General features: G+C 41.8%; 1 protein-coding gene across 5 annotated transcripts in view; it reads left to right on the top strand.

Annotated features, from left to right (window-relative positions):
- The window catches only part of ppfibp1b (PPFIA binding protein 1b), a 30,758-nt gene extending 19,046 nt beyond the window's left edge, over positions 1-11,712 (top strand). For 4 of the 5 annotated variants that reach the window (XM_080736114.1, XM_080736112.1, XM_080736110.1 and 1 more), the window contains 12 exons: positions 256-288; positions 1,072-1,213; positions 1,826-1,957; positions 2,609-2,759; positions 3,925-4,036; positions 4,574-4,662; positions 6,459-6,581; positions 6,974-7,099; positions 8,218-8,406; positions 9,225-9,392; positions 10,317-10,382; positions 10,492-11,712. In XM_080736114.1, coding sequence (XP_080592240.1) covers positions 256-288; positions 1,072-1,213; positions 1,826-1,957; positions 2,609-2,759; positions 3,925-4,036; positions 4,574-4,662; positions 6,459-6,581; positions 6,974-7,099; positions 8,218-8,406; positions 9,225-9,392; positions 10,317-10,382; positions 10,492-10,575 — 1,415 coding nt within the window. In that variant the 3' untranslated portion in view covers positions 10,576-11,712. The remainder of the gene's footprint in view (positions 1-255; positions 289-1,071; positions 1,214-1,825; positions 1,958-2,608; positions 2,760-3,924; positions 4,037-4,573; positions 4,663-6,458; positions 6,582-6,973; positions 7,100-8,217; positions 8,407-9,224; positions 9,393-10,316; positions 10,383-10,491) is intronic. The other variant, XM_080736113.1, reaches the window with a different exon arrangement.
- The last annotated feature ends 15,260 nt before the right edge of the window (positions 11,713-26,972 follow it).

The raw sequence follows: 26,972 nt of genomic DNA, 5'->3' as shown, positions 1-26,972 counted from the left end.
AGCCACACCCATGAAATAATGTGTCCCAGGACCGTAATTTTCAGCCCACACAAACTGTGGTCCCTGTTTAATTATGGAAGCTGCCCCGTAGTGGTGTATGCCTTGTGTCTGTGTGTGTGCTTTTTCTGCGTGGACTACATGTAATTGTGTGTCCCATTCTAAATCCCCCTGTCCCGGTTGTTTGATAATCTTTTCCCTCTATCTTGTTCCTACTGTGTTGGGCCATGTCGTGTGTGCTTTGTGTAACACCTGAAGACCGCAGCCGGAGTGCAAGTGCACCTATGCTAGGTACAGTATGGGACCGTAGGGCATGTTAAGGTTGCAGTAGTTCTCCGGACATAAATCAGGAGACTACTGAAATCACCCTTGTAAGAGAATTTACATCCTTTCCTAAAGCGCTCTTTCGACCAACAACCTTTTTGGTGTATAATTTAGGCTAATCAGTATAGCTGCAGTAGCTAAAGCAACCACACCCCTTGTCACAAGCAGTTTCTCCAAGAGAAATTGTTTTAACAAGCACTGTTGGTCTGGGAAACATACAGACAACGTGTCGTATGTTTATCTTTGTGTGTCTGTGCCTGCATGTTTGCTTATGTAATTTATTTTGTCTGTCTTTACTCAAAACACTTTGTCATGTCCCCAGTCATTACTACCAACTGTAAAATTGCTGCCAATTCGGGTCTTGAAAAACCCTTGTTTTTTAAAGAATCGGTTTTCCCCCCTGGCTCTCTACTGAAAATCTTGTGGTCTCACACTAAACAGCACTCCCACTTTCTCTTATTACAAATGAAACTGCAACGTTCATTTACAGCCTTACCGTGTGCCACTAGTCCCTCAGTGTTCCTCACTTATGCATGCATGTATATCAGGCAGCGTATTGCAGTTGACACCCCATCCCCATGACCTCTCTCACTCTGTGAGGAGTTGTCATGTGCCCGCCGGCCTGTCTTTTGAGGATCTCAGCTCCAGCCCCCCGAGTGACACCTCCCTTCACTTCCGATCCCTGCATGTCTCCCACACTGGCGCTCGCTGATTGGTGTTGATGTCTGATACCCTGCTTGTTCTGTACAGCTGAAACGGACCGACCGGGCACTGACCATCTGGACTTAGCCGGGATGCCCCAGAGGTCGGCCAACAGCGACAGCACCAACACACTCCCTACCACCCCAGAGGGCAAGAAGAAATCCAGGGGCATTAAGAAGCTCTTTGGAAAGTAAGCATCTGTTTGATTTACTTTGATGGATGATCCTTTCGATGAGAATTCTTAGATAAGAAGTCCTTATCAGAGGAGGGTCTGTCAGTGAAAATGTAAAATCGTGATGCAAAACATGTTCAGTAATATCTACTCGTCTGTGCAAGATTATTTGATACAGTAGATGCCTTATGTCATAACACTCGTCCTAGACTCTTCGCCCTTCTGACCCCCAAACTGTGGAATAAACTCCCATTGCAATTAGAACTGCAGACTCACTCCCTAGCTTCCACCGTGGTCTGAAGACTCTCTGAAGATCTCTTCAGACTCCGCCTTAGCCCATAGCACTTAGCGTAGCACTTGTCATCCTCAACGACGATACATAGATAAATAGGTGCGTGGTCTACCTATGTTTTTTCTTAGATTACTGTTTCTATGCATTTGATGTATTGATGTTGATGTATTACCTTGCATGTGTGTGTGTGTGTGCGTGTGCATGTACAACATATTCACTTTATTTAATTTTTTTAGTTAAATTCCTTGCATGTCCAATAAACAGATTTCTTTTTAAAGAGATTAGTTTTCTTAGAGAGATTAGTTTTCTTCTGACTGGAGACAATGTGTCATATTCAGGCTGAAAAGAAGTCAGTCTACAACATTCAACCTGGATGACAACCTATCAGAAGGCGAGTTCAAGCGGGGAGGAGTGCGAGCCACAGCAGGCCCCAGGCTGGGTTGGTCACGTGACCTCCAGGGTGCCAGCAAGTAAGTGTGTGCATTCACCTTGAATAAAGAGAAGCAGCGTGATGTGTGGACTCTCTGCTGGGTACACAACAGGGGTCCCAAACCTCTTCAGCTATGAGACCCAAAGGAGAAATGTGGTGTCTCCCTGGGACACAAACATTGCAATACAAATACGTTATGAATTAATCACTTGAGCCATATTTAAAAATAGTGATCGATTAATAGAATAACCGATTAAAAGTTCACACATTTATTTATTTTTTATTTTTTTGTACGTTTCTGAAAATCTTTTGAAAGATTGAAATGTTGTTTTGTTGGAAAGGCTTAAAAATGGGATACCGGTATTACTTACAACCCGAAACACTGCACTACAACTTAAGGTTTAGAGACCTAACAAAGAAGACTGTCGGTGTCTGACTTGTTTGCTTTGGTAAATTAAGAGAAAAAGCTTGTTTATCTACATGTCAAACACCTCAGGAGTCTAAATTATAAAGCAGAAGGCTAAATATAGTATGTGTATGACAAAATGTAGGACTGCTTTTAAAACATTTGCAACGCTTTGACTCACCTTGTGGTCAAGAATACTCATTCGTTTTTGTCTTTGTTTTCATTATGCTCTTCTTTCTTCCTTTTTTCCTCCCTTCCTTTTCATGTTTCCCTTGTACTTCGTAGTGACCTGGATGCTCCATTTGCGCGCTGGTCTAAGGATCAGGTGTGTGACTGGCTACAGGAGCAGGGTCTTGGCCTGTATCTGAACATGGCCCGGATCTGGATCTCTTCTGGACAGACGTTGCTACAGGCCTCACAACAGGACCTGGAGAGGGTACGGAAACTACCATTCATACGAGAGAAGGCATTTTAACCACATTAACGTAGCTGTCCCTGTTTTTGGCACACCAAAAAACTCTTGGTCGGAAGATTCACAATGCCAGTGGCCAATGTTTATTTTATATTTCATAAATCTATATGATTAAATGTGTGCTCGTAAACAGTGTGAGTAAGGACTGAACGTCTTAAAACAGTTACTTTTTATAAGAACGATTTATTAGGCATAAAAGGGGGAATGAATAACAACAAAAACTATTATTTTTTAACATCGTTATCAGTGTCTGCCCAAAATAATTGTTGCATCACTAGCTCGTCTTGTAGATCGGCTATTTTTGCTATTTGATGTATAACATAGTATAAAGGGCTTAAGTGTTGAGATGGGTTGTCAATCATACACTGTAGTGTATATCCCCTCTTCCATCTCTTTTATTGCTTTATACGTTCACTCAGTCTTTCTTTAGTCTTTTTTTTAATGACGATCATTGCCAGGCCAGTGGTTCCTGCTGCTCTCTGCAACTATTTGTGTTGCGCTGCAAAATCGAGAGGAGTGGGTCTGTGAAATGGACGGAAATAATGCTTGTTGTCAGGCTAACCGCGTGCGTGTATAGGCCCGGGGCTGTCGGGTGTAATCCTCTCCCCTCTCGTCTCCTCTGTGCAGGGGCGTCACTAGGAGTAGGAAAGTGGGACTGAGTTACCGGGGCCCAAGGTGGAGGGGCCCTAGTAACTTTATCTATTGGAAAAATAGCAGATATACAAGCTCACAGCGCGGCACCGAGTGCCGCGCTGCGAGCTTGTAGATCTGCTATTTTTGAAAAGTTAGTGAAAATCTTTGAATATATGTATATATATGTATATATAAGCGAACATTCCTAACTCAAATTTTGCTTCTGGGGGGTCCCTGGAACTAAATATTTTGAGATCGGGGTCCGTGGCCAAATACATATCATCTTGGGGGTCCTTGACATAGGTTTCTTGCACAAATTTTCACGATTTTTCAAAAATAGGAGATATACAAGCTCGCAGCGCGGCACTCGGTGCCGCGCTGTGAGCTTGTATATCTGCTATTTTTCAATAGTTAACATTAATGGGGGGCCCGCAGTGAATCCTTGTACCCAGGGCCCAGGATTTGGTGTGACGCCCCTGCCTCTGTGTATGTTTAGGAGCTGGGCATAAAACACCCGCTGCACAGAAAGAAGCTGCAGTTGGCCCTGCAGGCTCTGGGCTCAGAAGAGGAAGACGGCAAGGGCAAGCTGGACTACAACTGGGTGACAAGTGAGTACCAACAACAACCACTAGTCAGTAGACGTGAGGAGCTTTAAAATGGTGCCTCCCATGAGTCCCATTTGATGCCTCTGTAAGTCTGTATGCCAACCTGGAAGTGAACTCCACCGTGGGTTCTCACTGCAGATTTTACATGGATTTTTTGCACTGGATTTGCGATCATTTAGGCTTGTGACATTTTTTTAAATTAATTTCTTTACTGCAATTGCAATGAATACATGTAAAAAAGAAAGCAAACTGTTGAGATTTAACTGGGTCATTTATCTGAAACACTCTTATTGTCTGTATGAATCAAAAAAGCATTGGTAATCTGGTGAGGGCACCTATTGTGAACTCACTTTCCTGGTTTTCGGACTACAGCTCTAATTATCCTCTGATTCCAACCAGAATGATTGAGTTTTAAGTGAGGGGGAAGAAAATTCTGTTTAAGGGATGCTGATCTCAGTTCTGTATTATTATTTTGATGAGTTGAATTGATTTAACTGTCATCTTACCCTCCCTCTAACAACAACACCCATCACCTTTCAGGATGGCTGGATGACATTGGCCTGCCTCAGTATAAGACCCAGTTCGATGAGGGAAGGGTGGATGGTCGCCTGCTGCACTATATGACAGTGGTGAGTGCTGAGAGAGTGATACGTGTGCTCTGTCTCAGTGGTGGAAGAGGTACTCAGATTTGTTTTACTTCAGTAAAACTAGCAATACCACAACATACTGTACACATAATCTGTTACAAGTAAAAGGTGTGTATTCAAAACTTTACTCGTGTAAAAGTACACAAGTATTGGCATTAAAAATATACTTAACAATTTAAATTAATAGTTAAAAGTACTCAAATTAAAAATGGCCTATCTACAAGCTATAACGCGTTGTGAGCTTGTAGATCGCCTATTTTTGAATTGCTGAAGTATGGAATAGGGCATTCACGAATAGTGATTTTTAGTATTCAAATTATTCGACCTCAAAGTATTCGAATAGTCGAATATTCGAAAAAGGACTGGCCAAACTGGCCAAACTGTCAAATATTAAGTAAGCAAGAGGCAAACATTGTGAAAATAGCCGATCTACAGATCTGCTAGATCTGCTATTTTCACAATATGTATCTGCGGAACCGAGTCACATTAAATGTAATACCTACAATTCCAAGTGCTTGTCAGGGTTCTTATGACTTCCTCTCCTATCTTTATAAACCATGAAGAAATATATATATTCTAAAGACAAAACAATAAAAAAATACGCGAATATTCAACTTCGGTGAACAACGTCGAATAGTGACTTTGATATTCGAATATTCTAATATTTGGTGAATGCCCTAGTATGGAATAGGGTTTTGTTATAATAATCTCAATCTGCAATCTGCACTAACTAGTAACTAAAGTGCTTAGTTACTTTTCACCACTGCTCTGTCTTCAGATCACATGGTCAGGGTGGGTCTGATGATCCCAGTGTCAGCTCTCATCAGACAGCACAGAGTGTACTGTGTGATTAATATGATTGGAAATGGTCTGTTCTCTGACCCTGATAATACTCCAGTTTTCACAGCCTCCGGCAAACTTTGCAAACTGCAATTATGGGTTCCGAGTTTCCCACGCATCCTGGAAAACCTTGAAGAAATTTTTTCTTCTTTTTTTAATGCTGTTTTCCGGTCATGGAAACGGCATGGAAAATGACTTAATTATCACTTCACCCATATGACAGAGTATATGTTACAATGCACTATTGCAATGACATGTTATCGGTATACTGTAGGTGTTTGTCACATAAAATATCCTGGAAATGTATCTATGGAAATAAGTGGGAACCCTGATGCAGAAGTTGTCTTTTACTGTGTTTTAACCCATTTAGGCCTAGAATTATTGAATGCTTTAACCAGTGAAAAATAGCAGATATACAAGCTCAGCACTGAGTGCCGTGCTGCGAGCTTGTAGATCTGCTATTTTTGAAAAAGTCGTGAAAATGTGTGCAAATCTTTGACTACATGTATTTTCAAAGCGAACATTTGTAACTCAAATTTTGCTTCTGAGTGGTCCCTGGAACTAAATATTTTGAGATGGGGGTCCATGGCCAAATACATATCATTTTGGGGGTCCTTCACATGAAAATGTTTGAGAACCACCGACATAGTAGTCTCTCAAGAACTGACTAACTGAGCTCCAGTTAAGTGAAAAGGACCTTTTCTTTGGCGATGGCTGGCCAGATTGCTGACATAGAAACAGGTTTTTCAAAAAGACTTAGAAGGATTCAAAAGACACTTATACTGTCAAAATTCTAATTTTCACGATTTTTCAAAAATAGCAGATCTACAAGCTCGCAGCTTGTATATCTGCTATTTTTCAATAGTTAAAGCATAAAATAATGATACACAATAATGTGTACCCGTTCTGAACGGTCTGTGTTTCTGTGTGTCCCTCAGGATGACTTGCTTTCCCTGAAAGTGGGGAGTGTCCTGCATCACCTCAGTATCAAACGAGCCATCCAGGTGCTGCGACTCAACACCTTTGAACCCAACTGTTTACGCCGCAGACCATCTGATGAGGTGGGTTCACCGCAACGACACAAAACTGCAGAACGTCATGAACAATTTGCAAATACTTGCACCTCAACATTTCCTCCTCAGCCAAAAAGCACTGATTGTAGTCCACAACGCTCGAGTATGCAAGTTATTAAGTTTACGTTACACAACTGCGTGTCCAAAATTATGAATATGCATTTTTCGCCACTCAATGTATTTAATTTGGCAAAGTTACTTATCATCTCTCATATGTTTTCCCCTTATGCTCTCACTTGACCTCTATCCTCTCTCAGTTCTCACAGAATACTACAAAATGATAGAGTGCACATGAAAAATATATTTTTCCACCTGTAAACCTGTGATGTGACAAATAAGGCTGATTCTAATTCTGATCCTTCTATGTGCTGTGGCTCTAGAACAACATCTCTCCAGCGGAGGTCTCCCAGTGGACCAACCACAGAGTGATGGAATGGCTGCGCTCTGTTGACCTGGCAGAGTACGCCCCCAATCTGAGAGGCAGCGGTGTGCATGGAGGCCTCATGGTAAGAGAACCAGACCTCACTAGGTTTCCCCTCAGGAACCAGCTAGTGTCCACTAAAGCTGGAGTTTTCAAACATTTTCACGACCGCATTTTGTGGGGAATGTTTTTGCCGACCCCACAAAATTTCAAATCTAAATAATTTGTAAATAGAAGCATATTTAGCTAAAATGTTGCCAGAACCACCAGAGATTCTTAATCCAGCTCTCGATTTTATCTTTGGCCACCGACCGTGTTTTTCTCCATCGCGGCAGCTGTTGCTAACTAGTCAGGTTCTCTGTCTGTGAGTATGACGTCCCCGCTCGGTAAGGTTATATCGCGATCGGTAAATTGAACGGTTTGTTGCCTCAATTGCTGATTCGTTGACCCCTCCTGCACCAGTTTGAGAAGGTACAAATAGAACCAAATGGTCGTGGTCCATGTATGAGTAACCTCTTGCTCTCAGAGTTACAAAAACTCTTTTACGCCACACAGCACCCACTGACTCATAACCGTAACTATTTATTCAAGAACAGCTAAAGTTCTGTGTGCCTCGACAAGGGCTGCTGGTTCTCGGTCGGTTGGAGCTGTATGTGTGTATGAGAAGTCAAGTGGCAGTCTTTGATGTCCTCACAGTCACAACACCCAATAAAGTAACCGTCGGGGGCAGAGCATTTACACACCGTGCCCCCCATCTCTGGAATGCTCTCCCTCAAGCTGTCAGGGATGCCGAATTTTTAAATCCAAGCTAAAAACCCAATTCTTTTGCCTGCACTGCGGTTTGCCATAGTCCATGAACATTGTCATGACCAAATCCTTTTAACATTGGATTTTAACATTTAACATTGTGTTGCTTTATTTCTATATGATCTTTTTGTCCTATTTTTTGTTGTTTTTCACAATTGACTGTTTTTTGTTGTTTTTCACATTTGACAGTTTTTTATTCTCTTTGAAATTGTGTTTGTGTTGCCCTGTTGTGAAGTGCACAGAGACCCCTCGGGGTGATTTTGTACTATAAATAAAAATAAACTGAAACTGAAACTCTTCACGCTGGTCACGACGACCCCACTTTTTTGTTTGGTTGCCATAGTTTGAGAAGCGCTGCACTAAAGCCTCATAACTTCAACCCCCCGTCTCCCCTAGGTCCTGGAGCCCCGCTTTAATGTGGAGACTATGGCCCTGTTGCTGAACATCCCCCCCAACAAGACCCTGCTGCGTCGCCACCTCGCCACCCACTTCAACCTGCTGGTGGGCCCAGATTCACAGCAGCTCAAACAGGAATGCCTGGAGAACCCAGACTACGTGCTGCTCACCGCCACCGCTAAGGTCAAGGTAGGATGCGAGTTATGCATTTAGCAGGGTTCCCGCGGTCATGAAATTCCTGGAAATATTTTGAAATTAGAAAAATATTTTTCCAGTACTGGAAAAGTTTTGGAATTGATCAAGGGTCCTGGAAGGTCCTGGAAAAAATAGCTATGCATTGTCTTTGGTTATTGATTTTGTTAATACCTCTGAAATGACAAATTAAACATTGGCCAAATTGTCAAATATTGGAGGCAGAAATTGTGAAAATAGCAGATCTGTGAGCATGTAGATTGGCTATTTTCACAATAGAACTGTGTTATATATGGGCTTTGTGCATAGGAGTAAGCGACTCGTTATTGAGCTGAATTATTGTTATATAGTCCTGGAAATTGGGTTCAATATTCTGGAAAAGTTTTGGAAATGAATTGGTAAAAATGTGTGGGAACCCTGTATGCATTTAGTGTCTCTTTTCCAATACGAAAGGTGACCCAGAACCTGACATTGCCTGAAACCTTTGTTCTTTTTTTGTAAATAATAAAAAAGTGAGCTTGTAGATTTATTGATTTGCTATTTTATAAACATACATTTTTGATAGTTCAAGTTCTGGGTTCCCAGAACTAACTTATTACCAAATCCTGAGCGGGGCCCACGTTTTGTTCCAGACACTCTGTAACTTAGCTGTAACGTATGGAAACAAATCCTGAACCTGTGAAATAGGTTAAACATCACGGCACAGTTTGCTTAGTTCTTATAGTTGAAAAGAGCCTTAATACACACTACTCTTGAACAAAGTACTGTGTTAGCACTTGTCCTACATGTGATATATCTTTCTCCATCCATAACAGCCAAGGAAACTGACGTTTGGGAGCTTTGGAAGTCTGAGGAAGAAGAGGCAGGAAGAGAATGAGGAATACGTTTGTCCTATGGATGTGGAGATGCCAAAGGGACGTGGCTTCCAGAAGGGCTTTGTGGAGCTACAGATCTATGAGGATGATCTTGACAGACTAGAACAGGTAGGAAGATCAAATGTCCTCAATATACACCTGATCTGATGAGATGAGATGGGATGATATACTTTATTAATCTCCACCAATAGTCTGGCGCAAGGCATTGCTACACCCCACCATGTCTACATCAAACAGAATTAGTTGTTTTGTTTTGTTGTTTTATATATTTTCTTTGTTTCAGATCAGCTATTTTCTGTATTTTTGCATGACACCATTGAAAAACAAAGTATAACATAGTGCTTAAGCTTATAATCGATTGCCCATTGATTTTATGTATGTATTGCCTGGACATCTGACGTCATAGTACTGATGTCAAGACTGGCTTGAGCCTTGGACACAGAACATCATAACGGTATATGGAAATAAAAACTAGACCAGGTCAACCTGGTTGTGCCAGACCCCGGTTCTGCCAACCCTCTGGGCCTATAAATTTAATGGTACATTTATAGGCTGTCTGTCCCTTTATAGGCTGTCTGTCCCTCCCTCATGTCATCATCATTTGTGACATCATTGTGATGACATGAAGGCTTTGTCTGTCGGTCTATCCCTCCCTCATGTCATCATCATGTCATCATCATGACCATCTATGGAGAAAAACCGGACAGACCGACATTTGCTTATGTAGGCCTACCCATTTCATGGGTCTGGCAATAAAAGAGAGCCAGACAGACATATATAAGAGATCTCCATATCATTTATGGGCATGAAAGGGACACAGACGGATACAACGGGTATTGCACAACTGGATGTCAATGCGTGACTAATCTGCCCAACAGGCACCGGTCTAGTATTTATACAAAAAGCACGCATATAGGATTAATTTAATTGATAGAATAATTGCTATGGAAATATTCAGCAGTTCTATCCCTATTGATGTTTCAGTTAGTTTTACTGTTGGGATGTAAACTGGAGTTGCGTCTCTTTTTGCAGATGGAGGACTCAGAGGGAACTGTGCGACAGATTGGAGCTTTTTCAGAGGGCATCCAAAACCTAACGGTAAGACTTGAATAGTGAACATGTTACCACAACATGCGGCACATGGCACCTCTGTCAGAATTGTTACTCAGACAGTTGTAATCAATATGTACCCCTTTTGTATTACCAGAGCATGCTGAAAGACGACGAGTTCTTCAAAGAGATCTCAAATTCCCCCAACCCCAGTGTGACAGATGAAGATTCCAATGCGTGAGGCTGCCACCATAATGCTGTGTGACCCTAATGCTGCTGTGAATGAAACTCTGTGCCAAGCTCCACTCAACTAGCACACACATCTCTCCCATCAAATGTACAATGTACACATAAACTCTCAGATTGCTTTTTAGTGTTACATTCTAAGATGAGCCAAAAGTGTTACAAAGTTTCTCTCTCCTTTTAAACCATGGTTTTGTGTAAACCCACGACCCAGTACCCACTGTTATTCTTGTTGTGTCACTCCATTTCACATGTCTTCGGGCTCTTGGGGAGAGAATTAAAAGGGCAACACCACTGTTTGCCTGCCAGCTGGTTACTGGAGACATTTTTATATTAGTTGTTCATATACATTTTTCTGGTTTCAAGTGATACATCACCCAGCATAAAAAAGATCATCTAGGTGATGCAGATAAATAATATATCTTTATAACTGTAACTAATGGAAGTCAGAGAATTTATTCAAATGTGTAATGTGCTGTGCAGATTATTTTTAGAACTGACTGTAAAGTAAAGTAACTCAAAACAGCTGCTATGATTTCTGCAGAACTTATGTAAGCCCCTCTGATGTAAAATGTATTTTTTATTTTATTGTGTCCCCTCCCACCGTCTTGATCATATTACAGTTCAACCCATTAACCTTCTTTGCATGCATTTGCACCAATACATAACTCCATACAGATGATAATGAATATGATTCATTAAGTGTCATTGCATGCTATTGAAATTCAAACTGTTAACAGATAGGCAGAGCTTGTCAGTTATTATTTTATATTTTATACTGCAAATGGATTTAATATGGACCCCTGGTGACTCACACATGACGCTGATATTTGTGGAATGGCATTACAACATATTCAGAGAGAAGTGAAATGATGCGAAGTTGTAGTCAGAAATGTATGCTTTGGTGAAAAATGAAATTTTCAACTGAAAAGGTTTCTGTTGACACAGTTTACAACTTTAAAAAGGCTGTAGTTTAAAGTTGGAAATACATCATTTGATTCTTGTCAGTGACGCACAACACTTTTCACCAAAGTATAAATTTGCTTTTATGCAGCCCTTGACCGCAGCAGGGAATAACGTTTATACTGTGTACTTTTTCATTTATCAATTTTTAAGGTCATTAAAGTTATTTAAAGAGGATTGGCTACTTGTCTCAATTGCACAATGTTTCTTCCCCAGCATAGGTCTTTCATAGCCCTGAAATGGGACCCCTGGTTTGTCAATATATATGGGGCTAGGTCTTTCATTATGTTGTTAGCACTTTCCTTTCTTGTACAAATACTTATCCTCTATGTCAGATCTGTGTGATTTCTTCATATCTAGTGAGATACTACCATATTTGTGTAATGCACAGGTAATCAGCACCACATGTACAATAAGGTTGTCATTAGTAGCAGATGATGCATTCCTTCAGTTCACTCCGAAATGTTCAGCTGAATCTGTGCTGGATTGCTGTTCATAGAGCGCCACATTTTAATTAAAGTATTTTCCTGTGTTTGTTTTTGTGAAGAATTAACAAAGAGTAGAAATTGTTGTCATTCAAGAATAATTTAGCTTTGAATATTTGCTTGAGGTGTTTTGAGTTTTAAGTTAAACATGACCAACAACATTGTTTCAAGATAAAATGTTCTTTTTGCCAATGCCCCCTAAAAACTCCTATACTGCAGGTCTACTTGCCTCTTCATTCCTTCAATAGCGTTAAAGCATCAACATTGTAGAGGCTATATCTGTGAGATGAATGCCATGGTAGGAGTTCTGGGAAGTTGCAATATCAAATGGGTTACTTTATTTAAAACATAAATAACATATTGCACCCATCTCATGGAATAACCTGATTAAATAAGTATTCAACTCCATTCAGTGTCTTGGAATCATAATCAATGCAGTGTGGCTCTTAGTCACCAAACCCATTCCTAAGGCGTAATGTGTGCAACACTGCCACCTCCTGTCCATAATAATGTACTACAATAATGAACTACCTGACTCATACACTATTTTCCAATAAAACAGTAGCTTTTGTGTGCCTATCTTATTACTTTAATTTGACAGTGCAATCTGAATTAATCTGCATTTTACACACTTTATCTTCTATTGCTAGTGTGATCAATTCAAATTCTCATTTAATCTATTCTATTGCTAGCAGACCACTTCTACTCATGAATCCAAAAATAAAAAATAGCCAATCTACAAGCTCACAACGTGTGACAGCGCAACAAATAGTGAGCTTGTAGATCAGCCGTTCTCACAGTGTCAACAACATGCTGCCATAGGCCGGCTACAGACCTAAAGGCACAAAGTCTGATGAGAGTTGTGTGGGGGGAGCGGGGGGCAGAGACAGCACAATGCATTCCGGATGGAAGTCACATGGTTTGAAGTCTAGTGAGAGTCCTGTGGTGTTACCCTGGTAGGGTCTTCGGGTCACTTTGACCCGGTTTTCAATTTTCAACATCAAGAAAAAGTATGTTAAAATATGTTTTTATCCATGAAACTTCTTCTGCTTGGCTTATTTACTGTACTAAACATGTGATATGAAAATGGTACATGTCATGCATTTGCAACACCCCCCTGTATCAACATATAACACCCAGGGTCTTCGGGTCACTTTGACCCGGCCATTCAAAGTGTATGCTAAATGGCTAATATTTAGACCATTTCTTTCTGAAAAAACATTGGACATATGGATTTTTGAGTACATAATTTGCTCACCATTACAAATTACATTGATAACAATTCATTCAATATTATCTCCGCCAGGCCGGGATGGCCAAAGGTGAGGGATTATGTTTTCGTTGCTTCTGTCTGTGAACAGCTAATCTCAGTCACCGCTGGACCAGTCAGCGTGAAACTTTACATGTACTCCCCCGGGAGGCCTAGGAAGATATTCAACCCCAAATCGTCCTGTTATAGCGCCACCATGAGGCAGAATTGAGCAAAACAAGTTTTGGGGGATATTTACAATACCGATTTTCTCTGGTCATTTGATCAATGTCATGGCCTACAGTATGTGTCACATTTTCTATTCAGATTGGCCACGATTCCAAAGATGCTTACGATTTTTGCGGGAGTGGCACATTTTGCTACCAAATGGGAACTTCATCCCTATGCCACTTTACAAATTCCAAGTTCCACAGCATTCCGACGTGATTTGTAGCATTTCTTTTTTATTTTGAGTAGCCAATTATGGTTTACCCTCTTTTTCTCCCCAATCCAGTCCTTATGCCAATTGATTCCTCCCCTATGTTGTCACTGCTGTTGTATCCTACCGAATCACCTGACAGTGAGGACCCCCCACTGAGTGGACGTAGGGCCTTCGCCCTTCGTCCTACTCCTCCCTCCCAAAACCAGCTGCCGCCCAGCCTGGCTGTAGGAATACATGTACAATTATCAACCTCTCCGCCCAGCTTCCCTTCCCTCGAACAACAATTGTGTTTGCATAGATGCCCCACGATTGATTCAAATCCACAACCTCTGTGGCAGTGACACTGTGCCATCAGAGCACCTGTAGCACTTTGTGCAAATCAGAATGGGACAAGAAATATTTGACATATAGTTCTTGATCAAATGACAATAGGGATAATATGTACCAATTGGTGTGAGATTTGGACAAAGTCTATATTGTAATACCAACAAGATATTTTGCAAAGATCAGTCTCATGGTGGTGCTATAAATGACAGATGGAAAAGATTTCTAGTGGAGTTTCTTTCTAGGCCTCCTGGGCGTATGTGTGCCAAGTTTGATGCTGAAGTGGTGCCTGAGATTAGCTGTTCACACAACAGCCTGATGGTGGCGCTATAAGAGGCAAATGTGAAGAATTAGGGGAGGAGGTTCTTCCTAGGCCTCCCGGGAGTGTATGTGTGTAGTTTCACACTAATAGGCTCTATGCATATACGCCATTTTGTTCTACTTCCGGGTGTCTTTCGACTTCCTTCACAGGTGGTTCTGATGATACTAATTAAGGCTCTGTTTGATTTATTGTACAGTGGTTCTTTAATTTCAAGGACCCCCATAACTCTGTACAAATGGAATCAACAAATTTGTACACTCTCAGAGTTACACATCTGTATGGGGACATTTGGAATCCACCAAGGACACTTTGAGACCCACTGGTGTAGCAGAGTGTTTCCAGTGAGCCAACATGCACAATATCAGATTCAGCACCCTGACTCTGTTTGACCAGAATGGAACAGACCCTTCATTAGTATCATCAGTAACACCTGTGAAGGAAGTCGAAAGACACCCGGAAGTAGAACAAAATGGCGTATATGCATATAGCCTATTGGTCCAATTTGCCTGAGATTAGCTGTCCACAGACAGAGGAGTGAAAACATAATCCCTCACCTTTGGCCATCCCGGCCTGGCAGGGATAATACAAAATATTTATTGAATTGTTAGTAAAGTAGTTAATAATGACAATCAAATTGTGTTTAATATGATTTTTGGGGATTTCTAAATACTTTAGAATGGTTTAATATGAGCCGGGTCAAAGTGACCCGAAGGCCCTGGGTGTGACTAAAACACAAGGATCCTACGAGGGTTAAGCACAAGCACAGTTGCTTAAGCACAAGCACAGTTGCTTAAGCACAAACACAGAGAGTTGTAGGCAAGCAGTAGAGGGCAGACAAGCTGCACTTGATGAGACAGAAGGGCAGGGTTCAACTGCCAACCAATAGGACAGAGAGGCCATGATGCAATCCCACACAGGTGTGTTCACTTGTAGTTTGTACTCCACAGCAGCAGAGCCTGTCTGCACTGCAGTGACATGAAACCTCCATTTCAGAACGAAATATATTATAAATAAATTAAAGTTAAGTGTGTGTAACAGTAAACATTCGACAATAACAATGAATATTACAAATATTTCTTTACATGTCATACATGGTGACAGTGATGCCTACACAGATGCAATTGATTGAATGTGCTATTCATAATAAAATGTAAGCTTTATACAGTGGTGAAAAAAATACTCAAATTCATTGCTTAAATAAAATACAAATACTTTGTTAAAAGTAACTTTTTTAAATAGCAGATCTACAAGCTCACAACGTGTCGCATGGTGGCACGCTGTGAGCTTGTAAATCCATTTTACCTGTCACCAAAAAGCAGCAGGTACTCTGCCTTCACCCGATGACACCTCCAAAAGAACTACATGGCCAAATACCATATCTGCTTCCTCCTCAAGCAGAACCGCCCACTTCCGCAAAGCATTGTGGGAAATGTATTCTTTTTTGGAACAGACTTTGACTGAACACACAACTTTGACTGAACTTAGTGCGTAAGAGTGCGTTCCAGTGTGAGTGCAGCCATAGAAGTCATGCTGGCTGTTATGGAATCCAAATGACTGAACCTGGGGAGCAGTGCCTTGCTCATGGACACTTGGACCTACAGACCAGGGCCAGGGGGTGAACGGGAGACCTTCTGTTTCCCAGGCGGTCTCTTTATCCGTTTTCCGGAAGTTGGTGGTTTACGAAGCTAGGGGCACATTGGTCAGCGTGTACATTTTATTCCACCCTAGTTACTTGCAGTACTTCCAACATAACAGTGCAGTTGTTTTTAAATGTGCTATATAATTCAAATTGAATTGACAGTGATTTTACTTTGGCCACGACTCCAATATTTAGGCTACATTTACTGATTCAAATGACTAGATTTGAAAAAATATATACTAAGAGTTGAAAATGACTTTGAAAAACTGATCACAAATTAACTGATTTACATAAAAACATTGAGAAATGAAAATAGGAATTGATCAAACACTGTATTCCCCTTGTCGTGAGCTGAAGCCCTTGATGGCTGTAGGGGCCTGGAACCAAATATAGTCTTTCCAGACTCCCTACAGACGTCAGTGTGTCATTGAAAGGTCATTAACTTGCCTTTTTACCTGCGTTGGCACTTTAAAGTCTAGTTTAGGCCGGAACCAGCCAACAACATATTCCCTGTGAGCCAGAACCAAGACAAAATATTGTGCACAAGAACTGAAGTGTGCCAGCTGCAGACTCCGGTCTCCACAAGACAATAACAAAGAGAGTCACCTAACAGCAGAAATACACAAGGCACCAGATTTAAATGAACACAAAGGCGTTTACAGTATAGAATAGTATCGCAGAAATAATAATAGCCTAAAATAATAGGGGTCCTAATTTCAGAATTACTGGAGATGGATTTACCACCATCTGTTGTTGTTGAATCCAACCAGACGTCCTGTCCTGCATTGAGGTTTCCAAACTTTACACTGAAGAATGGAGCAGAAGATCAATCCATAGATTGGTGGCAGGGGACAGTAGAAGTCCTGGCCTCTTAGCAGGAGTGGAGTAGGAGTCTAGCAGCTTCTCTTCCTCTGCTTTTCATTAACTCCTGCAATGATGAATGATGAAGTGAACACTGAGTGTTTGGTAGTCCTTGCTGAGCATCATCTGTAGAAAAGATGTCAATAATAATACGTGTATTAACAACAGGCAGTTTAACTGGTGATGCCAGGCTTCCAAGTATAAGAGAATGATCCCAGCACTCATGCTGTGTCCCTCACATACTTTTATTTAATTTTACTTGAAAAGTTAACAGGCAACAGGCTGTTCAAATGGACGCGTTTCGGCTCAATGCCTTCCTCAGTGTAATCAAGTATTTTATTTTCAAGGAATACAAAAGTACCTGAGGGATACAACGTGAGTGCTGTCATCATTCTCTTTAACTATAGAAGACCGGTGTTCTAATAGTGCACTAGGCACAAGGTACTGATGCTCACCTGTCACCTTGATCAAGGAGGAAATCCCCAGTCAGAATACTGGTTGCAGTGGTTGCGCTTTTGCGTCCAGGTGCAGTATTCAAGTTGTTCACGAAATGGCTTTCACTCTGTGCACCACATAAGACTGGCGCGTATGATTTCACAATGTCCTTTGTCACTATAGAAGACAAGAAAAGACAAGTAGGCACAAAATATTTATTTACAACAAAACATTAAGAGAGTCACACAGATTGGCTGAGATTATAGGTGGTTTATGAGATAACGGGCCCAATAACTCCCAGTTTGGTATTCATTTTGTGACCAAATTTGTATAGTTTATTTATTTGTGTCTAGTTTCCATTTTTAGTGACTGGTAAGGAGAGTGTGGAATCACCATGTAATAACAAAATCTGAGGAATACATGGAACCTCAACCAAATCTGATAATGCACTGACCAGAACATTTATACTCTGGGTCTCTGGGACATTCTCAAAACATGTGCATATATTATATGTGCCTTGTGCCCATGGTTTTAAATGAACACAAAGTGCATAAGGGATTGATAAGTTGACAACATTTCCTTGTTGTTAAATCAAATCTGTATATCAATGTATAGTGAACCATCTGATGATTGTAATTGCGGGAAGTTACGGCAATGTTGTTCCACACTCTCTTCCATATATGTCCATGTTCTTTCAAATCTATATTCCATATACAACACCCTGAGAAGGCGTTTGCCGAAAGGCTATGTGTTTTTAATGTTCTAGCCTGTTGCCCAAATAAGTTAACTTTTTATTTCTGAATCCACCTGAGTGCCTGGACCTCGATTTTTGTGCCTCTATGGCACATTTTTCCTCTTTTGCTAATTGTATTCCCTTTCATGAGCACCGGTGGTTTGAGGGATACCAGTAGCGCCCGGCCCTGCTATCGTCTTTCTCTATCCATATTGCTGTGTGTATTCAACACTTGTTGTAGCTCTCCATAAACATGAGAGACAAAACCATTGGGGATATTGAAAGTAACCATTTCCTGCTGGATGTTTATAAAGGTTATCCTTCCAGGGCACTCTATATGTACGCACTGCAGTGCGCAACTAAAAGAAAAATCTAAAACCAGGCAAATGAAACTTGAAAGTCCATCATTGCTCATAATGTCTGGAAGGATGTTAATGCCATATTTTGCTATTGATGAAATGTAATGGGTTTATGACCTATAACTATAAGTAACAGATTATTTCTGAATATTTGTGTATTCTTGTGCCATGGGTTCTCCCATTTCAATATTTCTTCTGTATGTTTCCATATTCGGACAGCATGATGAGCAATAATAGGACCAAAACTCTAAATACAATATTGTTCATCAGATTGCAAAAAATGTACAAAACCAAACCAGTTTGGTATTAGGCCAGATAACTCAAATCTCAGAGTTACAGACCTGTATAGCTCCATTTGGTTCCTAACTATTACTATTTTAGCTGGCCACACCTGGGGCTGGGACATACCTGAATGACCCCTGGGGGGTCCCAGACCCCACTTTGAGAACCATTTGGCCAAAAGGATCAACAGTGCACACAATTAACTGCAAAAGCATTAGTCTATTAAGGGTTCCATTGGTTGCAGATTTGTACACTCTCTGTGCTGGGGGGTGGGGGTCCGTGAAATTAAAATATTTGAGCCAATGGTTTTTAGCTAGCCTTGGATCAAGACTATCATGGATGTAGGCTATTTGATCGATGTTGACATAAATAAAGATATAGATATGAAAGTAAAAGTCAGACTCGATAAAAAACATCTATGATAGTCTTCTAGATTCTAGATGAATGAATCTACAAAGCCATACATCATAACTCTTGTAGAGATTGCTTATATTGGGACGTTGAGAGTAAACGTCTCTACAAGAGTTATGATTTATGGCTAAACCTACATTTAAATCTACTAAATTTAGGTTCCGTCATAGCCTTGGATCTAGACTCTAGTGCACTGCATTCACTTGTCAATTCACTTAACGTTGCACAAACACATTAATACATGTCTGCACATTTGCACCAGTCTAACAAATTTGCAGAACAAAAAAGACAATTAATGTATAGTCTTTAGTTGGCCAACTTACTTACAGTGGAGAATGCAGAACGGCCTTGTCGAGGAACGTAAACAATACACAGGAATGGAGGGCACTAGGACCCCTGGCTGTCACATAAACTGTCATGGTGGTTGTTGTTGACACAGGTAATGAAAATAAATTAGTGTTGTTTCAATAATTCATATTTTCTACTCTAAACGTATGTGGCACATAATTAAAACAAAATATCAACTTAATAATTGCATTTAAAAATAAACACACCAAATCAAATTGTTTGTTTCGCGACAACGTTATCACGTTTGAACTTGCACTCTCGCGATGCGAGCATGGATGCGGAGTGCGACATTTGAAAAAAGCGGCTCGCGGCGACGCGCGGCCAGCTGACCAATCAGCTACCAGAGTGACGTCAGCTCACAGAGAACTCTGGTAGCTGATTGGTCAGCAGTCGAACTCGGCAGGATTAAAATCTTCAGCGACAACGTACGCTCGCTCGGCTGTTGGAGGAGGATCATGCCGGACGGTGTGTGGCAACGTGCAGCAGAGTCGCTAACGTTTCATGGAGAACTACCAGAAAGAGTTTATGTGGGCTATGTCACGTACAGGGTCAGGCCTTATGACAGGGGACCCCTCAGATGCTATTCCTGTCAGGAATATGGACATGTTGCAGCAGTATGTCGGGGAGTTAGAAAGTGTGGGAGATGTGGGGAGGAGAAGTGTAACTCAGAGACCTGTGGTACAAACGAGAAGGAGCCAACGTGCATACACTGCAAGGGAAAGCATTATGCAGGGGCGTCTGCGTGCCCCAGAAGGAAAAAGGAGGAAAATGTGAGGAAGATCCGTGCAAAAGAGGGAGTGTCGTATGCGGAAGCACTGAAGAGAATGGAGGGAGACAGCAAGCCAGGGGCAGCAAAACTGGAAGTGGAGGAAAAAATAAATGGAGATGGGCAGAATATTTGGATGGACAAGAGAAAGTTTCTGGCGTTTATCTCGATGGTGATCAATTGTGCTATTGAGATACAGGGAAAATCCGAAAGGATAAAGATGGTACTGAATGCGGCCAGGATATTCCTGGGCATAGAGGACATTACTGGAGAGGACATTGATAGCACCCTGAGGGAAGGGTTTGCGACTACTCAGACCACTGAGTCTGGGTAGTAAGTAGAATGGACTGGAGAGTACAGCAAGGGATAAGTGGGGGGCACTGTAAATAATCTGCACTGAGGAAGTAAAATGTGATATAATTCCAACCTGTGGAGGGCAGTAATACGCGAAAGCGTCAACACTGCCGGAAACCCCAAAAGAAGAAGAAGAAGAAGTACGCTCGCTCAGATGCTTTGAGACTTCACAGAATCAAACATCTACTCGAAAGCAGACAAAGAAGCTTGGTGAAAGGTTGGAGGAGGATCATGCCGGACGGTGTGTGGCAACGTGCAGCAGAGTCGGACTCGGAGGAGGAAATGGTGTCGGAGACGGAGACAGAGCGCGAAGCTCAAAAGGAGAAAGACTCGAGAGGAATCGAAAAAAAGAAACGGAAAAGGACTGGGAGTGCAAATGGAAATGACACAGAAAGCGATGGAAGTCTGGAAGATAAGTACACAATTGGAATGAAAACGGAGTCAATGGTAGATGGGATCTTCAAAGACCAGCATAAAGTGGCAGCGTTTGTTGGGAAGAAGATAGGAGAGGTTAAAGCGATTAGGATCGCTAGAAGCGGTATAGTTGTCATCGAGTGCAGAACAGAGAAGCAGATGTTGGACGCAATGACAAGCATTAAGAAATATAATGGGCACAAACTGGTTTGTTTTGAGTTGGGAGCAACTGCAAACAGGGTGGGAGTGATCAGTGGGGTTCCACTAACAATGGAAGTAGAGCCATTTCTGGGCATTGCAGGAGTCAATAAAGCAGAAAGAATGAACAGATTCAGAGAAGGCAAGAAGGAGCCCAGTCAGTCAATAAAGCTAACGTTTCATGGAGAACTACCAGAAAGAGTTTATGTGGGCTATGTCACGTACAGGGTCAGGCCTTATGACAGGGGACCCCTCAGATGCTATTCCTGTCAGGAATATGGACATGTTGCAGCAGTATGTCGGGGAGTTAGAAAGTGTGGGAGATGTGGGGAGGAGAAGTGTAACTCAGAGACCTGTGGTACAAACGAGAAGGAGCCAACGTGCATACACTGCAAGGGAAAGCATTATGCAGGGGCGTCTGCGTGCCCCAGAAGGAAAAAGGAGGAAAATGTGAGGAAGATCCGTGCAAAAGAGGGAGTGTCGTATGCGGAAGCACTGAAGAGAATGGAGGGAGACAGCAAGCCAGGGGCAGCAAAACTGGAAGTGGAGGAAAAAATAAATGGAGATGGGCAGAATATTTGGATGGACAAGAGAAAGTTTCTGGCGTTTATCTCGATGGTGATCAATTGTGCTATTGAGATACAGGGAAAATCCGAAAGGATAAAGATGGTACTGAATGCGGCCAGGATATTCCTGGGCATAGAGGACATTACTGGAGAGGACATTGATAGCACCCTGAGGGAAGGGTTTGCGACTACTCAGACCACTGAGTCTGGGTAGTAAGTAGAATGGACTGGAGAGTACAGCAAGGGATAAGTGGGGGGCACTGTAAATAATCTGCACTGAGGAAGTAAAATGTGATATAATTCCAACCTGTGGAGGGCAGTAATACGCGAAAGCGTCAACACTGCCGGAAACCCCAAAAGAAGAAGAAGAAGAAGAAACATCTACTCTGCGCTTAACAGCGACTACTTGCTTTTACAGCAACCAACTACTACCAGCGACTACTTGCTTTCACAGCGACTGCCTACTACCAGCACACCAGAGATTACCAGAATTGTTTGATTTTTTGCATAATTAACTGATCTGTATTTCTCTTAACAGGTGTCTGAGCTCTATCTCCGACAGCTCTCCCTCTCGTTCTCTCTTCAGTGCTCTCTGTCTGTCTTTCTTTCTCTCTCTTCTCCTTAGGGTAGCATGGAGCTGTACCACATCCAGTGGGAGTACTCCTTCGGGAGGAACTCCAGGAGGCGTCCAGGATTGATTAACGTTCACGTTGAGAATCTTAGGAACCAACGTCTCACCCGCGTCGACATGGAGGCCGTCACGGCGTGCGTCGCGGAGCTGTACCGTCGTGTCCGTCCGACGTTAACTGACCTTTCTGCTTCCTCCCTCAGCCTGGTCGACAAGCAGCTGCTCAGGCCTCCGAAGAAGTACCAACCGGTGTTCCGTGTTCCGTGTTCCTCCAGTCTGCAGCTGCACTAACCTTTGTTGTGGGTGCAACCGGCCGGCTAACCCCTCACGGTCGTGGTGGCAGCCTAACCCACCCCGGGTGATGGCCACGACTAACACCGTTCTCTTCCAGGTCTTCTCCGGCACCCTGGTCACTCCACCCCACCCCGAGATGCTAACATCTTCCTTCTGTTTGAACAGGTGGAACTCCAGGAGCGAGTACGACCTCTTGGTGCTGGACGGACAGCGGCTACCGAGAGTCACGTCTGCTGTGGAGACCACCTGGGAGCAGGGAGGTCGGGTGCTGCACCGACAGTGGAGAGTGTCCGTCTACCGGCTGGACGGATCGATGATGCTGTCGGTGTTCGTCACCTTCCCCGGGGACAAGGTGAGGAGGCGGTTCGTCCTGGAAGACGAGGAGGAGGCGACCACACCGGCGAAGAAGGAGGCTACACCGGAGAAGCGGGAGGCTGATGTTGTCGATGCCATCGGCAGCAGAAGCAAGAAGGCACGTCTTCTTAGACTGTGAATCAGACAGACGTTATGTGTTGTTGAAGCACCCATTTAGGGAGGAACTTGAATGTGGAGGCTTTTCATCAACCAGCTTTTCTCCTGCAAGGTGAGTATGTCAACTTACATTTTATTTTCTAATGCTCGTGTAGAGGTTTGGGTATATATGTATGCTATTTAAAATGTCTCTTTATTGATCCTTTTGACTGTAGCATGAGTTAGTTTAAAGTTTAGAAGCTACAAACGTGGACATGTCATGATATGTTACCGTTGCGGTCATCTGGCAATGTTAGTCAAAATAGTTAGCTTGTTTATCGATAAACAAGGCTAGCTTGACAATGACAGCAAAGATGACAGTACGGTAACAACGAACATGTTCGACGTTTGTGTTACATAACAAAAACTAAGGGGAATGTCATTTTAATATATTGAAAGAGTTGTTTAAAACTTCTCGACGGTTTGTTTACGTTTGAATTTCTAAGAAATTAAGTGTCTGCAGCAGGCTCGTTATAAGTGCAACCTTGTGTGGCGGTTGGTGTTAGCATTAGCATTTTACTGTTAGCATTTAGCATTAGCATTTAGCATGTAGTGTGGAAAAAGATCTACAAGCTAACAACCTGTAGCATCATGTGGCGTTATTAGCTTAGTTGTAGATCTGCTATTTTCATACAGCACTTTTGGTACTTAAGTATATTTTCATGCCAATACTTTTGTACTTTTACTTGAGTAACATTTAAACACCTTTTACTTGTAATAGTACTTTTACTTTTGAGTACATTTGAGTACTTTTTCCACAACCGGAAATAAGTTGCATTTAAAACTTCTCAATGACTTGTTTATGTTTGAAAATCAAATAACTGTTGCCGCTTTCTAGTGGGTAGATGTAGTAGAGTAGATGTAATGTACAAGCTAACAACCTAGGCTGTAGCACCGTGGGCGTTCTTAGTTAGCTTGTACATATGTCTGTTCTCTTTTTTTGGTAAACGATACTGTCGTACTGTGTGGTTCCCTGACTGCCCTCAGTGCATTGTGGTAGAATTTAATTCTTCTCTTTCTGTATAAAATTGCTCGTGATCTGTCCAAAATGGGGAAAAACAAAAAAAATGTGTCATATTGATGGATTGTTAAAGGTGTTTGTCTTTATTTCTTCTATTGATTACTCACACTATGGAAACTTGAGTTCAATAATATTGTTTTTTGTGTTGTTTAAGGTTAAGTTAAAGGTGTTTGATGTCAGTCTGTTTATGGGGCACCTGGATGTGGTAGAGCTAAACACGCTCTCCCATCACGCAGTAGAACTCTGGGTTTAACACCCAGCAGTAACTGATGCCTCCAGCTTGGCCTGGTGCTCCATCAAACTAAACACAATTGGCCGTGTTTAGACAATTTACAATTGATGCATTTAGCAGACGCTCTTAACCCAGAGCAACTTAAAATTGGGGTGGGAAGCTGGCTATGGATCAAGTGACCGTCTTTTTTGCTGCACTGCAGAAGCTACTGGCAAGTGTATGAGATGATGCACTCAGTAGTTATACCTCCCCAGCTATGGAGGTGGTGGTGTCAAGCAACAGGGACTGAAGGACACTTGGGGACTATTTGGAATTGGCTATGGCTAAATCGGGTCTCGTCCGATGGATTGACACCTTGTCGTGGTGGACGGGCTTGCGAATCCCAGTGACCCTGCGAGCTCATGGCACGTACCACCGTGCCGGACCGCTCAAAGGATAGGGGTCAGACTAAGATCAATCCTTAGATAAAACTAACATTTTACAGGAATCACAAGAAACCAATGCACTCCAGCAGACGTCCAAGGAGATGCCAGCCATGACAACTCCTGTGCAAGGTAGTGGGAAGGTTTGGACATTATATGGAATCTCCTGGACTCAAAATAAACCAGAGATGGAACCTGGTATGTAGGAACAGTTTGTTTAAAGCTCTAGTTTTGGTTTATTTCATCAACTGACTGTATGTCTACTTTCTTGCTTTTTCTTTGTGTAATATATACTGTACTGTATATCATTGTTGTCGAGCAGAAACCTTATTTACATAGTTATTTTTTTCTTCATACATTAATTACCTTTGTCATACTAAGGTAAAAGCCCTTGACGCATCGCATGAGTGTGTAGATCGTCTTTCTGCTAATTGTGAAGAAAAATTAAGTGAAAGTGATCCGTCTGCTAATTGTGAAGAAAAATTAAGTGAAAGTGATCTATCTGTCTTTTTTTTTTATAAAGATTGAACAGATCAAAAGTATTCACAAAAGCTTGTTAATAATGACATTGGATTGGATCCACTGGAAAACGGGTTCTTTTTTTTTTCCATTTCCTGAAAAGTAACGGCTTTGGACGTACAAGGTTTCCACCCGACAGAACATATCTAAGGCTAAGCCTGTCAAAATTATTACATAATCGTCTAATCGCAATTATTTGACATAATCGCAATTTTCTTTTTTCAAAATCGTTTCCATGTTGAAAAATGTTCATACATTTTCAAACTGTTTCAAAAATGGTAAATAGCCGATGCGAAGCGCTGTGAGCTTATAGATCGTCTATTTCCACCAATGTTATTTTTATAAAGAGTATAAAGTTGTCAAATATGTCAATTTCTTTTTATATTTAGGTTATGTGTAAGGGCATCGCACACCTCCAGAAGGCGGGAGCAGACCACTGACAGGAGAAAAAAGCAGCATGTCCAGCGACACCAGCGTGCTGCAGAGGCCCCCCTCATGTGTGGACTTCATCTGCCCCACATGTGGCAAACCATGCGGGTCACGCATCGGCCTGCATAGCCACATGGAATGGCACAAACGAAGCCCTCCGCAATAACCCTCTATCGGAGCAACAACGTCTTCATCGAAACCGATGCACAGCCATAAGCAAAACACAAATCGTTAATCACAATTATTTGAATGACTGACAATTATCGTTGTGTAAAATGTCATAATGATGACAGCCCTAACCATTTCCTTTTCTAGTGCTGTGTGCTCAACAATCACAACTATCTCTGTGTTGTCTGGCAGACATGTCTTGCTTGAGCAGAGGACCTGGCCTGCTCTAACTATCCTCGGGAACCCAGGCTTTCCATTATGCTCAGAGCTTGAGGAAGGTAGGCAGGGGTGGATTATTAACGTGTTTTCTCACCCCTTTTCATTCCAAGGACCACCATTTTCATACCCCACACACCCCTATTTGATATAGTGGAATATACACTAAATTAAAATCCTCAGTGTTAATTTAACTCTGTAAAATTGGAAACAAACGGACCCCGCAAGTCCATTTGGTTCCATTTATACACTCAGAGTTACAGACCTATAACGGTCCATTTGGTTCCTAATTATCAATATTCCAGCTGGAGACCCCCTGGTCCCCTCTTTGAAATCTGGTTCTCAAACGTTTTAATTTCAGGGACCCACAAATTGATATGTATTTGGCCTCAGACCCCCCATCTGAAAAGCTATTGTGCCAAGGACCCCCATACTAGATTTGTATTGTTCACATACAGTATTGTTCACAAAAATGTCTAGCACACTGAGCTTGTAGATCAGCTATTTTCAAATAACCAATGTAGTTGGTCGCCCATGGCTTTTAGCACTGTAGATTTAACTGGCTGCGTTGCAGAGAAGGGGGTAGTCAACCAGTGTAAAATGATCCTAAATATTGGTTGGAGTCTAGCTTGGTCTAGGAATGGAACAGCAGATCTATTAAAGCAAAATTTGCTTTAATAGATCTGCCTATAATAGAAAACTCCATGTTTGTAGAAAGACATTTAATGTCTTTCTACAAACATGGAGTTTTCTATTATTATAGGTTCATTTAACCTTTTTTATTTGTTTTAGAGTTCAGACAGAC

The sequence above is a fragment of the Nannobrachium achirus genome (assembly GCF_963921795.1).
Source record: "Nannobrachium achirus genome assembly, chromosome: 11".
Taxonomy (NCBI): Eukaryota; Metazoa; Chordata; class Actinopteri; order Myctophiformes; family Myctophidae; genus Nannobrachium; species Nannobrachium achirus.
Note: the sequence above shows the minus strand (reverse complement) of the source record. Positions and strands in the feature narration are given on the sequence as shown.